Source organism: Cnephaeus nilssonii (genome assembly GCF_951640355.1).
Source record: "Cnephaeus nilssonii genome assembly, chromosome: 1".
Lineage (NCBI taxonomy): Eukaryota > Metazoa > Chordata > Mammalia > Chiroptera > Vespertilionidae > Cnephaeus > Cnephaeus nilssonii.
In genome coordinates, this window is record NC_137072.1 from 72339284 (window position 1) to 72353074 (window position 13791).

The 13791-nt window shown below is 38.3% G+C and overlaps 1 protein-coding gene across 3 annotated transcripts in view; it reads left to right on the top strand.

Moving 5' to 3' along the window:
* The window catches only part of RASSF6 (Ras association domain family member 6), a 59573-nt gene extending 46071 nt beyond the window's left edge, over positions 1–13502 (top strand). For all 3 annotated transcript variants that reach the window (XM_079767940.1, XM_079767942.1, XM_079767941.1), the window contains 5 exons: positions 4581–4682; positions 5000–5051; positions 8705–8823; positions 8922–9019; positions 9123–13502. In XM_079767940.1, coding sequence (XP_079624066.1) covers positions 4581–4682; positions 5000–5051; positions 8705–8823; positions 8922–9019; positions 9123–9198 — 447 coding nt within the window. In that variant the 3' untranslated portion in view covers positions 9199–13502. The remainder of the gene's footprint in view (positions 1–4580; positions 4683–4999; positions 5052–8704; positions 8824–8921; positions 9020–9122) is intronic.
* Positions 13503–13791: the final 289 nt, after the last annotated feature.

The following is a 13791-nucleotide window of genomic DNA, read 5'->3' on the forward strand; positions in this document are numbered from 1 at the left end:
ACATGGGCAAAGAAACCAATACAATGACAAATGTTATTAGAATAATATAAGTGCTACAGTAGAGTTTTATTTAAAGTACATGAAACAGCCCTGGCCAGGTGACTCGGTTGGAGTGTTGTCCCATGTGCCAAAAGCACCTGGGTTCAATTCAGGACATATACCTAGGTTGCAGGTTTGATCCCCAGTCAGGGCATCAGGGCATGTACTGGAGGCAACCAATCGATGTATCTCTCTCTCTCTCTCATCTGTGAACATATCCTCAGGTGAAGATTAAAATAATAATAAAGTACATTAAGCATTAACATTTAAATTTTGTAAAAGTCCTATTTACGCCAATAAATCAGATTTCTCATTTTTCATGTTCCCTTCCAAGTCTTATACAAATACACGTCATTTTCTATATAAGTCTAGCTGTAGTTTTGATATAATTTGTATTCTGATTTTTCATTTGATATGTGTTAAATTTGCATGTGCTTCTCCGTGCTATTTGTAATACATTTTACTTAACTCAGGGTAGAAAATGTATTATTTTTCTAAAACAAATATTTTTCATGTCATGTATTTTAGCAATCATTCATCCATTCATTGTCAGGCACCACTTAATCTGTGTCAGGCACCACTCTAAGCTCTTTAATATAAAATATTAACTCATTTACCTTAAACTTTTTCCTATAGGGCTTTCTACCTTAGTGCTTCTTCTTCCATCCTTATGAGGGTATCAGTAGTGTGCCTTTGGAGACTGGGGGGAACAAACCTCTCTTCTGAATGCTTTGTTCAAATTAGACTTTTTCTTTTTTTGGTTCAAGAATTATCCTCCTGGCCATAAAGTAACATTGACAGTCCCCAACATATGTGCAACTACAGATCTCCTGTTCTTCTCCTCAGAATTATGTTGTGTGTGGTCATCTTGTGTTAAAGAAGGCAGTGAAAGCCACATTGTACCAAATAATTGGCTTCCAGATGGGATCCTTATAGTAAGAATGAAATGGGCACTAAGTTGGCTGCGTAGCATAGGGTTACATGATTCATTGCTTGGGTGCTACAACTTAATGACCTGATTTAAAATTCTTGCTGAGCAAAATAAAAATGTACTGAATCTCTTAGCCTTAGTTCCTTCATCCTTCCTACTTTACCAAGTTGCTGATGTGATTAAATGGAATAAGGTGAGTTAAGCACAGTGCCGAACACAAAGGAAGGACTCCATTTACGTTCGCTTTATTGTTGTTGATTGAAAGAGATCAAGCTGGGACTACAGGTATTTCACATAAATGTCATTCACTGCAATGTAATTTAATAACTAGGAAAAAAAGGGCGGGAAAGAAAGTTAGAAAGAAAGAAAACCCCCAAACCCAAAGCATTCTGTCTATCAATAGGTATACAATTCTGAGCATCTATAAACTTAAATTGATATAGCCTTTTTTTTTTGAAAGACACATACTTTTTTTAAAATATATTTTTATTGATTTCAGAGAGGAAGGGAGAGGGAGAGAGATAGAAACATCATTGATGAGAGAAAATCATGGATCAGCCGCCTCCTGCACGCCCCCTAGTGGGTATTGAGCCTGCGACCCAGGAATGTGCCCTTGACCGGAATCGGAATCAAACCTGGGACCCTTCAGTCCGCAGGCCAACGCTCTATTCACTGAGCAAAACCAGCCAGGGCTGATACAGTCTTTAAATGTATTTTTATACCATGAAACCTCTTAGTAATGCCAGTATTGTTAGGCTGTGGATAACATCCACATTAGATGCTTACATTGTGATATTTGTGGCCCATTCATGCCTTACAATGTCCACAAACATTTAATTTTCTCCATAATTAACAAAAATTTATCCCAAACGTCCTCCATATATATACTTTGATGTTTATTTACTGAATCTCTCAATATAGGACTCATCTATCTAACATTCCATTAAACCACCCCAAAATCCATTCATGTCCATGTCTGCTGAACACACCTCATTTCTACTGTCTTAGAACACTTTGAGATTGTACACATAAATGAGATATATGGAAATAAACCTTTACTTAATGTTCCTTTTTATTTTAAAATATATATGTAATTGCATTTTTCTTACATTCTGCTACTTAATGAGTGAGAACCTTTTTTGTTTTTTATGCTGTGGAATACACGGAGTCATATTTCCTTTGAGGTCATAAGTTATACATATACTACCTACCAACTACCTACCTTGTGAGTCTCTACTCACTATTGTTTTATGGTTGTTTTTGTTACTATTGTTGTTTTATTTTATTTTTTTCTTTTTGCAATTCAGTTTGGGAAGTTTCTTTTGACCTAGCTTTAAGCTCATTGATTCTTTCCTCAGCTGTATTGAGAGTAATGAATTCATCAAAAGACAGTCTGCATTTATAATACAGTGTTTTTTATCTCTAGCATTTTGTTTAGATTCTTTCTTAGAGTTTTCACTTTTTTACACCATTACCCACTTGATCTTGCATGTTGCCTGCTTTGGTCATCAGAACTCTTAACATATTAATTGTAGTTATTTAAAATTCACTGTCTGATAATTCCAATATCTGTATTATAGCTGAGCTTGATTATGATCTTCCTTTGTCTCTAAAGACTGTGGTTTTTGTCTTGACTTTTAACATTTTTTAAAAGCCAAACATGTATCAGGTAAAAGAAACTCAGGTAAGTGGGCTTTTCATGTGAAGATGTATGATAATTGAAGTTAGGTTCTGTTTAAGTTTTCTGTAGGTATAGTTTCTGGAGACTTCACATTTTTCTGGGTTTTTTGTTTTGTTTTGTTTTGTTTTGTTTTGTTTTGATCTCCCGTAGTGACTTTTGGTTTCTCTACATACTTCTCCTCAGAGGGAAATCTTTGTCTTGCTCCTCTTTCTACTATAATCCATTGATATTATTCTTATTCTGAAGTTTTGTTTAAGTGGTTTTCTCCACTCACTATTCTTTTTTAAATTTTGAACACATATTTATATCATAATAAAGTTAATTTTGTCTATCTATAGTTGTTATAAGGATTAAATTTGTATTTATAAAGGGCTTAGAATATATGTTAGCACATAGTTACAACTATGCTAAATTAATAATTGTTTGTTTGGCAAAAATAAAATAAAGAAAAACATTTACTTGAGAATTCTGTCATTCTTGGGAATAATACCATTACTTTCATGAATTATATATTTTGCCTAATAAACACTAATTTGCTTACATATTGACTTACCTAAATAGGTAAATCAGCCCTTGCTTAAGTACCAACACATCTTAATCTCTGTGTACATACATAACCATGAAATATGTATAAGTTAAGGAAATCCTAGCTAAACAAATATTGGTCAGCATTTTCCAAAGTATGTGTCATTGGTTATTAATAGGTATACTTAAAAAGGATATTACTGTAAGAAAAATGATCAAACTGAGAGTGAAAAAGTCATGGTTATATGCTTACTAGAGGCCCAGCACATGAAATTCGTGCATGGGTACAGTCCCTACTCCTGGCCTGCGATCAGGGCCATCTTCCCTGGCTGTGGGCAGCTGGCCCCGCCCCCCGCCCCCCGTTGCCACCCATGCCCTGGTTGCCTGTTCGCCATTGGGCGATTGGAGCTGCGGGGAGGAACCAAGAGGTTGGCCATTCCCACCCGCTCACTGGCTCTGTCCCCCGATGCTGGTCACCCTCTGTGTGTGGGGTGACCAATGGGGCGGGGACCTTGGCCTGGCACTGCCCACATCTGCCGCCACCTACACCTGGCTCCCCGTTTCCCATCCGGTGATCAGAGCCTCCTGGCCGAGGAAGGGACCGAAAGGTTGGCCAGCAGGCCCAGGACCTGTGGGCTGGGGGCAGCTCCTGCATTCAGCATATGCCCCCTGGTGGTCAGTGTGTGTCATAGCAACTGGCTGTTCCGCCTTTCAGTCAACTTACATATTACCCTTTTATTATATAGGATTATAACATTTTTTATGGTGCATTACTAACCCCCAAGAGGGATGTCTCAGACTTATCTGACCACAGAAACCTTTTACCAAGTATCATCTAGAAGGCAGACTCTTGAATAGAGCAATTTATGGGAAATATTGTTCTAGATTTTCAATCGGTAGCACTTTTACTCCAAAACTTAGTTGAGATATAGGCTGAACCATATGTAATTGCCAACATTGGGTCATTTCTGACCAACCAAAAAGAAATGATTTTATAAGGTTTGAACTGAAAACAATTTAAAACAATTATTTCTAATGAGAAGGAAGGTGTGGCATGTGTTTAAAAAAGTCTATTCATGTAAATTTTTATTTGTTTTTAGTTATAATAGTTAACTTATTTTGAAATCTTAAATTATACTAAAGAATGGTGTAATCATCTAGTGAAAATATTTTGAACATGCTCGAATAATGTTTTACCTAAGTTACTCTAGAAACAATATAAGGCTGCTTAAAAGGAGACATAATATTCAACAACAACAAAGAAAGCAAAAACAAGAAAACAAGCTTTTTATAATGGTGACCTTGGATTTTAATTTTCTTGCCCAAAGAAGGACAGTTTCAAAATATTGACTGCTATTACTTTGATGTAATTTTAAAGACTTACATGACAATATTTTTTTTTAGACATCAATTTTCACCCCAGCCTTTGAATCAGAAACTAAGGTCAGAATAAACAGTAACATGAACACTGAAGAAGTAATAAAGCAACTTCTTAAAAAATTTAAGGTAATTTTTATCACTTAACTGTAGTATAAATATCTTGTATATAATTTAACTATAGACACATTAATGCTTTTGTCTGAAAAGGACCTATGAACATGTAAATCTAAAATCAATATTCTGTTCTGAAGAATTCTTTCCTATGTGTGACACCTTTTATTAATTGTGCCCTGAGAAATTACATTATTCCCAGGGAAGAGAGATTTTATGCTTAAAAGTGAAAAATGAAAGTGAGGAAATGGGTATATAATTTGGGTCTGGTTGGCTTAGAAAACATCATATGGCAACAAATAATTCATGTCTATTTTTTTTCCCACTGACAGATTGAAAACAGTGCCCAGGATTTTGCACTTTACATTATTTTTGCAACAGGAGGTAAGAAAGCTTGATCACCCTTTTTACATGTCCCCTGTGTGATACAGTATTCTGCCCATAGGAAAGGCAGGGGAGCAGTTTACTCCATTTGTGGAAGAATGGGAGAAAAGAAAGAAAGGAGGGGAGGGTGTTTTAGAGGAACCAAAGATAAGGTATCCTGGAGGAGTTTATAATACAAAAAAAAGTTTGCTTGTTGGCCAAACATTCAATTATCTGAATGGTGATCAGAGCCCTTGAGAATCCATGAAGCTTCCCAGGAACTGTTAAGCATGTGAGTCATTGCTTCTCTCTGTACTTCTTTCTTTTTGGCTTTTCCTTCTCATTGTAGCTCTTACTGGAGTCATCATTATAGATGATTTTTCTATGATCTTACTTTTATCTCTTTCTTAGCAGAATGCCTGACACATTGTAGGAGTGTTACTCTTCCTCAGTAGAGAAACACATTTGGAACTTGGTGGTAGGGGGTAAAATGTTAGAACCAAGATATTGAAAAGGTGCTATGCATCGAATGCTAGGAGCAGCGAGTGAGAAATTAGAGAAAACCCAAGGTGATACTCAATTTTTGGAAAACCTCAAAATTGAAAAAATTGAAATGTTATATCCCAGGTTATAATTTAGGTGTCAGAAATAAATAAAATAACACATTTTGATGTCAGAATAACTATAAGAAAATTAAAGCTGGCTCTCAAACATATCTACACTAATAAAAGAGAAACATGCAAATTGACCGTACCTCCGCTACACTCACAAGCCACGCCCACCAGCCAATCAGGAGCGAGTATGCAAATTAACACAATCAAGATGGCTGTGGCCACGGAGCCAGCAGGAGGCTTGCGTTTCCCCGGCAATGGAGGAAGCCAAGCTTCCCGCCTGCCCTGGCCTCTGCTCAAGGCTACAAAGTTTCAATTATAGAAGATAAATAAATCCCAGATACCAGGGCCTCCTCTTGGGTCGCCGGGGGGCATGGCTGGCCTGAAAACCACCACAGGTCCCTCACTCAGGCCACCCCATGCCCAAGGGACACCCTGATCTGGGACACCCTTCAGGGCAAACCAGCCAGCCCCCACCCATGCACCAGGCCTCTATCCTATCTAATAAAAGAGTAATATGCAAATTGACTGTCACTACAACACACAAGATGGCTGCCCCCATGTGGTCAAAGATGGCTGCCCCCATGTGGACACAAGATGGCCACCACAAGATGGCCAGCAGGGTAGGGCAGTTGGGAGGAACCAGGCCGGCAGAGGAGGGAAGTTGGGGGTGACTGGGCCTGCAGGGAAGGGCAGTTGGGGGGGACCCAGGCCTGCAGGGGAGGGCAGTTAGGGGTGACCAGGCCTGCAGGGGAGGGCAGTTAGGGGCAATAAGGCTGGCAGGGGAGTAGTTAGGCATCAATCAGGCTGGCAGGGGAGTGGTTAGGGGGTGATCAGGCTGGCAGGCAGAAGCAGTTAGACGAACAGACACTTAGCATATTAGGCTTTTATTATATAGGATAGTCACCATGGTGCACCTTAGAGCCTCAGAACTTTTCTGATAACTGAAAAATTGTATGCCATTTGCCTTCCTCAATAGTACTTTTTTTTTATTGTAAAAATGTAGGTCTTTAAAATTTTATCTATGAATATTATGTTCCTTTTTATATATTGTGTCAAAATTTCTTACACATAAAATAAAGATCTGAATATAATCATAACAGGGAACTTTTAGGGACCAGGAACAGAGTAAAGAATGCAGCATATGGCACCTGTCTGGGGAGTAATATGAAAAATAAAGATGGTGTTTCTCAAATTGCTGCACTTCAGAAGTTCCTGGAGAGTTCATTTAAAATACAGATTCCCAAGCCCCTCCAGATCCGGGGACAGTCTGATAATATGTATTTCTAATAATTATCTCAGGAGACCAAGAAGCAAAATTATGAAGCAAGAAACCTTACTCTATAATATAAAGAATGGAACAAATTGAAGGTGCAAAACAAAGTTCACATAAGATATAGAGGTCAAAAGAGGACTTAGTGTGTTATTGAGAAGAGCTAAATTACCCAGGTTCCCTATTGCTTCAGAAATGGTAAGAAAGCAATGGACTCTGACTCTGTGGAAACAGGAATAGATAATATCACTTCAATTGTGAGCTTCTGTGTTCTAGACCCTCTCTTGACTTTTTTCCTAAGGTAAGTCCAGCCAAAGGGATGAGAACAGTTCTGACTCTTGAAATTTTTCAGAGCCCAAGGGAATTTATTTTATAGATAAATTATAATGTAAAAAGGTCTACCCTTCCTCTTCAGTCTATTTCAACGTAACAGACAGATTGTTTATCAACAATGTAAATCAGACCATGAGATGTGAACCTATTCTCAGATCCTCCAATGATCTGTCTTCTCACAGGAAACCAGAGTTTATACAGTGGCCCCTTTACATATCTTCATCTTTCACTAACTCTCCCTGCATCTTCTCCATTCCAGCTACCCTGCTTCCTTGCTGTTCTTTGAAGGCATTAGGCATGCCCTGGCCTCAGGAGTGCTTTACTTGTTTATTTACTCTGTTTAGAACACACTTCCCCCAAATAGCTTCATGATTCCACCCTCATCTCTTTTAGGTCTTTATTCAAGTGTTACTTGTCATTGAAGGCTTCCCCAATCACCCTATCAATAATTGCAAACACACACACACACACACGCACACACACACGCACACACACACACACACACACTTTCTATCCTCTCCCTTCCTTGATTTAGTTTTCTTCTGAATACTTATCACTAACATATAAATTGATTTATTTTCCTTACTATGTGTCTTGTCCACTAGAATGTGAGGTTGGTGAGACTAAGTGGTTTTACTCTGTTTTGTTCTGTAGTGTACCTTGCACTATAGAGCAATGCCTGACTCATAGTAGGAACTCAAAAATGGTGAAGGAAAGAGGAAAGAAGATGAATATAAGGGCACTATGATATGTTTATGCTTCATTCTTATAAAAATGAGATCACAGATGTGAAAGCTACTTTGATAGGAGCTAGAAGTGCTTTTGTGCTGGAAGTTAGAAATTAGAATATACCAAATGGCTGTTATTTTCTTTCTTATCTCATTATCATGGCTGAATGGATGAAGCCCACAGATGAAGGAAATAATAAAAATACCCCAATAGCAAAATATTCTGAATATATTTTTAAGGAACAGCCAAGGATTGGATGTGGGGTAAGAGAGAAAGGAAGAATTGAAGATAATTACAAAGTACTGGATCTGAATAACTAGGAAGATGGGTTTTTGTTCAACAAAATAGGGAAGAATCAATAAACATTTGTTGAATAAATGAATGAGTGAATGAATGAATGAAAAATTATAAAGAATTTTTGCAGTGTGTTGCTTGATAAAAGTCATAAATGGATCTGGAGATTTTTCTGAACATCCTAACCAAAGGCAAGATTGAATTCTCTCAGTCAAACTTTGAGGAGTAACAAGAGAAAGGAGTTCATTTTTAGTTTATTTCAAGGTTTTAATTTCAATTTAACTCTTTTGAGTGAGTGCCTCCTATTGTACATGGATTTTTTTAGTTCTTCTTTCAAAGCGAGCTAAAGAAAGAAAATGAATAGCCAAACTACCTTTCTTCTTTTTCCCTAGTACGGACTCTTGACTACAGTTGGTTCTTGTTTTCTTTTGCAGAAAGGAGACGGCTGAAGAAGACAGACATTCCACTACTGCACAGGCTCCTGCAGGGACCCTCCAAAAAGAATGCTCGCATTTTCCTCATGGATAAAGATACGGAAGAAATTAGCAGTGATGTATGAATACCATCACCCTGCGTCTGTCTTTGCCTGCTCCTGACTGAGCACCTCTCACATAAATATTCTGCTTTCCTTTTTGTGCGTTTTATTTTTAGGTGGCTCAATACATTAACTTCCATTTTTCTCTCCTGGAATCCATCCTTCAGAGATTAAATGAAGAAGAAAAAAGAGAGATTCAAAGAATAAAAACAAAGTAAGTCAAGAGCCTGCATGCTGGGGTGCTTGTTCCTTTAAATAAGTTCAATGCACTAAATGTGTCCAAATTTTAATATTCTTTTTCTCCTTTTCATTTTCAGATTCAGTACAGAAAAGGCTATGATACTGAAATGTCTTCGAAGTAAACAGGTAGTAAAAACAGAGACGACAGTTTAGTGGCTGCTATTGCTAAAACACTTCAACAAAATCAGAGAGATGTTACTATTTCACGAGTGTATCCACCCTATACTTGCATTCATGCAAATATATATGAACTCGACTCTATAGAAAATTGAATGTTGAAAAAGCTTGTCTCTCTCAGAGGTGATGAGGTTCACAGTGGGACTGAAATGAGCTTGAATTTAGTTTCAGTAACTGAAATAAGCTTGGATACTGTGTATTCCAAATAGCGTTCATAGAGAAAAAATAAACTGGAATTTAATGGCACCTTCAACTTCACGCAGTTTAAATGTCGTTTAGCTTGAACTGTAAAGAGAACTGGAATATCAACAACCAACTCTCAGAAATGATTCAGAAGTCAAAGCTGCCAGCTAGTGAAATAAAACAGAAGCATATACTTCCCCCCACCAAGAAATCTGCTGGTGACCGTCTTATAGCTCCTTGAAAACTCTAATATTTTCATAAAATCTAGAGCTGTCTTTATGTGGGTAGGTGACTTTTGGCAATCTGTAGCATCAGAGCTATAAATCCTTTGGGAAGGAAAGGATTGTGGACTCTTAAGAGTAATTTTCTCAACCTGAGCCCCCTTTTTTGCTGTTTTACTGATGGCTTCCTTAAAGATGTTTTTAGGTCAACTGAACTAGTTTTCTTTATTTTTCCAAACATATACTACAGAGACTTCACATATTTAATCAGCTTGGCCAAGACTTGGCCCACAGTAACCATTGTTACTGAATGAATACAAAGGGATATGCAAAGCTCTAATAGCTGAATCTAGGAAAGGAATCTGGAGTTCTGCTCTTTTTCTCTAAGGCATCTCATTCTATAAAATAGTGCTCAAGGTATTTACAAGTTGCTAAACCAATTTGGAAAAAAACACAAAACACTGAGAATGGCACAGTCTCATCTATGTTTTTATTTATGAACTCTATATTAAAATGGAGTTCTATGCAGCTTTCTTCCATTCTGGAAACTACTTCCATTTGCATTTCTCAGATCCATTGTATTAAACTGTTTGGGTTGCGGGCTCGATCCCCAATAGGGGGTGTGCAGGAGGCAGCTGATCAATGATTCTCTCATCATTGATGTTTCTATCTCTCTCTCCCTCTCCCTTCCTCTCTGAAATCAATGAAAATATTTTAAATAAATAAACTTAAAGTACCATCAAGTATCTGTCCTAAATATGACAAAAGATTTACCTTTAATATATTGAAAGTCTACAGAACACATAAGAAAATTACCCAAAGTGACAGATTAAAAAAAAAAAAGGCAGATGAGATGTAAAGTAAAATCACAGAAGAGGAAATGCAAATGGCTACTAAGTATATGAAAAAGTTGTATCTTAACATAATCAATTAGTCTGTGTCCAATAAGGAGACAGAAACCACACAGTCATTTAAACAGGGGTGTTAGGTATAAAGGATTATTAAGCTGTGATAGGAGAATAACTAAAAGATGGAAAGAGAATGCTAAAGGGTTGCCTATGGCTGAGAAAGAGTGCTCCAAAAAGGAAAAACTTGGAAAAAGGGATTCAGAATTCACTGGAAAAGGTGTGGTTGCAACCCACTGGATGGAGGAGAAGTTGGCTGGGTGCCCACACCAAGCAGGGCCACAGCCACAGGGCAAGCAGGAAAACAACCTCTGGGAGGTGGACCAGCTGGGGCAGGTGGGCAGGTGGGCAGGTGTGCAGAGAGACCTGGGACTTCGCTGCAGGTGCAAGGCTCAGATCACATAGGGTCTGTGTCTGGAGGTCCCCAGGAAACTGTTTAGAGGAACAGGTAGGCCGAGCAGCAGGGTCGGCACAGAGAGTCAGGGATGCTGCTAGGACTGGGAGCTGGAAGGGCCTCCTTTGAAGAAACCTAGGACAACTCTGTGTATGATTTGGTTCTGTGGCATCTTTAAAGCTGCATGGGATAAAGGCCTGGCAAGTGGCTCACTAGATGGCCAGCCCACAGGGCCCTCTCGAGGAACATGCACCAAGTTGAGGACAAGGTGCAGAGAGCAATGATTTGAGTAGGGCACAGGCCTGCACTGGAGCTCCAGGCTATGCCACCACAAACCCAATCAAAAACTGGGAAAGCTGTGGGGGAAATAAATGCTAGAGAAAGCTGCAAGCCACCGGCAACGAGCACTGGGCAGAGCAGTGGAGAAAAAAGTCGGCCAACCAGCCAGCCACTAGGAATCAGGAAAGACAGACTTCCTCCTACGGTGCTTCTCCAGTGCCCTCTGCTGACAAAGCATGGCACCCAAGCTGCACAGAAAATATATTTAAAGGGTCCATATCCCTTTCACAAAGCTGACAGCAATGAATGAATTTGGAACAGAACAGCAAAAATAACTGGCATGTCAACAAAACAAAAAGTAACGAAAAGTAAAATATACTTTTTGGCCTATTAAATCAGTAAAGATTAAAAAGTGACAATATTAAATACTCAACAAATTACAATGAGATGGGCTCTCAAACTACTGTAGAAATACAAATGTATATAACTTGAAAGCAATTAAGCTATAATTTCATATTATAATTCTATTTTTAGAATCATATTGAAATAATCAGTCATACAAAGACATTATGCAAATATACTTACTATATTCCTATTTATTGTTGTCAAAAGAAACAAATAGCCTAAATGTCAAAAATAGAAAAAAGATGAAAGAAGGAAAGAAATACTTATCCATAGAATGTTATGCAGCTATTAGAATTGTTCCCAAATAAATTTTAATGATAGGGTTAAATTCTCCTTATATAAATAAGACTATACACACAAATATTCTAAAATATTTCCTATGCATAAAATATGTGTTTATATGTGTGTGAACACTGGTATTTGTACATACAACTCACAAACTAAAGACATGTTCAATGTGGTTATGTCTGGATTATAGAATTATCAATGATTCACTTTTTACATTTTTTCTTTGCTTATTAAATACTAGAGGCCCAGTGCATAAAATTTGTGCACTGGGGGGGGGGGGTGTTTGTCCCTCAGCCCAGTCTGCACCCTCTCCAATCTGGGACCTCTCGGGGGATGCCCAGGGATCCGGCCTAAACCGGCAGTTGGACATCCCTCTCACAATCAGGGACTGCTGACTCCCAACCACTCACCTGCCTGCCTGCCTGATTGCCCCTAACCACTCCCCTGCCAGCCTGATCGACGCCTAACTGCTCCCCTGCTGGCCCAATCTCCCCCAAATGCCCTCCCCTGCCAGCCTGGTCACCCCTAACTGCCCTCCCTTACAGGCCTGGTCCCCCCCAACTGCCCTCCCCTGCCAGCCATCTTGTGGTGGCCATCTTGTGACCATATGGGAATGACCATCTTGTGTGAGGGTGTGACAGTCAATTTTCATATTACCTCTTTATTATATAGGATTTTATAATGAACATGTATTACTTTTTAAATCAGGAAATGAAAAAGCTATGATTAAAAAGTTAACAAAAAATAGCAAGTACATGCAAACAGAGTTCTACTACATGCAAAAAAGTTCAACTAAATTATTTAAGTGAGACATTAACATCACTTCTGTGGTAGTTTGAAAATATATCCATAGCATCTTTATACTCCTCTTTCAGGAGGTATAGCCTAATCTTTCTCACCTTACAAATGGATTGGACTTAGTGACTCAATTCCAATGAATAGAGGAAAGCAGAAGTGACAGCATGTAACTTCGGAGACTAGGTCATCAAGTCACTGTGGCATCTTTCTTGCTCACCCTCATGGACCACTGGCTCTGGGGGAAGCCAACTGCCACGTTCAGAGCAGCCCCGGGGAAAGGCTTACATGAGGAGAATAGAGACCTTTTGCCAAAAGCCAACAATGAATTGAGGCCTTCCATCCATAGCCATATGCATGGGCCATGAGATAGCCTTAGTCAGGCCTTCAGATGATCACACCCCTGTCTAATAGCTATAACCTCCTGAGAGACCCTGGCCCAGAAAACTCAGCTAAACCTTCCCTGGATTCCTGATTCTCAGAAACTGTGTGAAATAAGAAATATGTGTTGTAGTATGCTGCTAAATTTTATAATAATTTGTTATATCACAATAGATAATTCATACAATTTCTAAGGCAAAAAAAATCTGTTCACTTCAGAGTCATCTTTGCAAAATAAAAGAATATAAATTTTTGTCACAAAACCATTTATACTTGTCTTAATGGTTCAAATATTTCAGCATCAGTTATACAATAGTTCAGATTCAATTCCAGATATTATACTTATTGATAGAGGATACTTTGGATACTTTGCTGTACTTAATGATATGTTTTGCGTATAGATTGTGCTCAATAAAAGTCAACTGAATAAAGGCCTGAGTGAATTAGTGTAGTGAAGAAGTAAATAAATTAACTGAAATATTTTTATAAAATCGCCTGTATGTAGTCATCCTTTTTCACAAATATGGTCCAGCTGCTGAAGAAGTACAAACAGAGCCTTTTCTATGTGATTTCCCCTGATATGATGGTATAGTTTATTATCTCTTGGCTGTGTGAAATATTCAGATATTTCAATGTTACTATTCGATGTTACTGTGGCATCTTGTTTAGGGCTATTCAGATTGGTTTCAGAAAATGAAGGTGGCAAAGTCCATTTTCA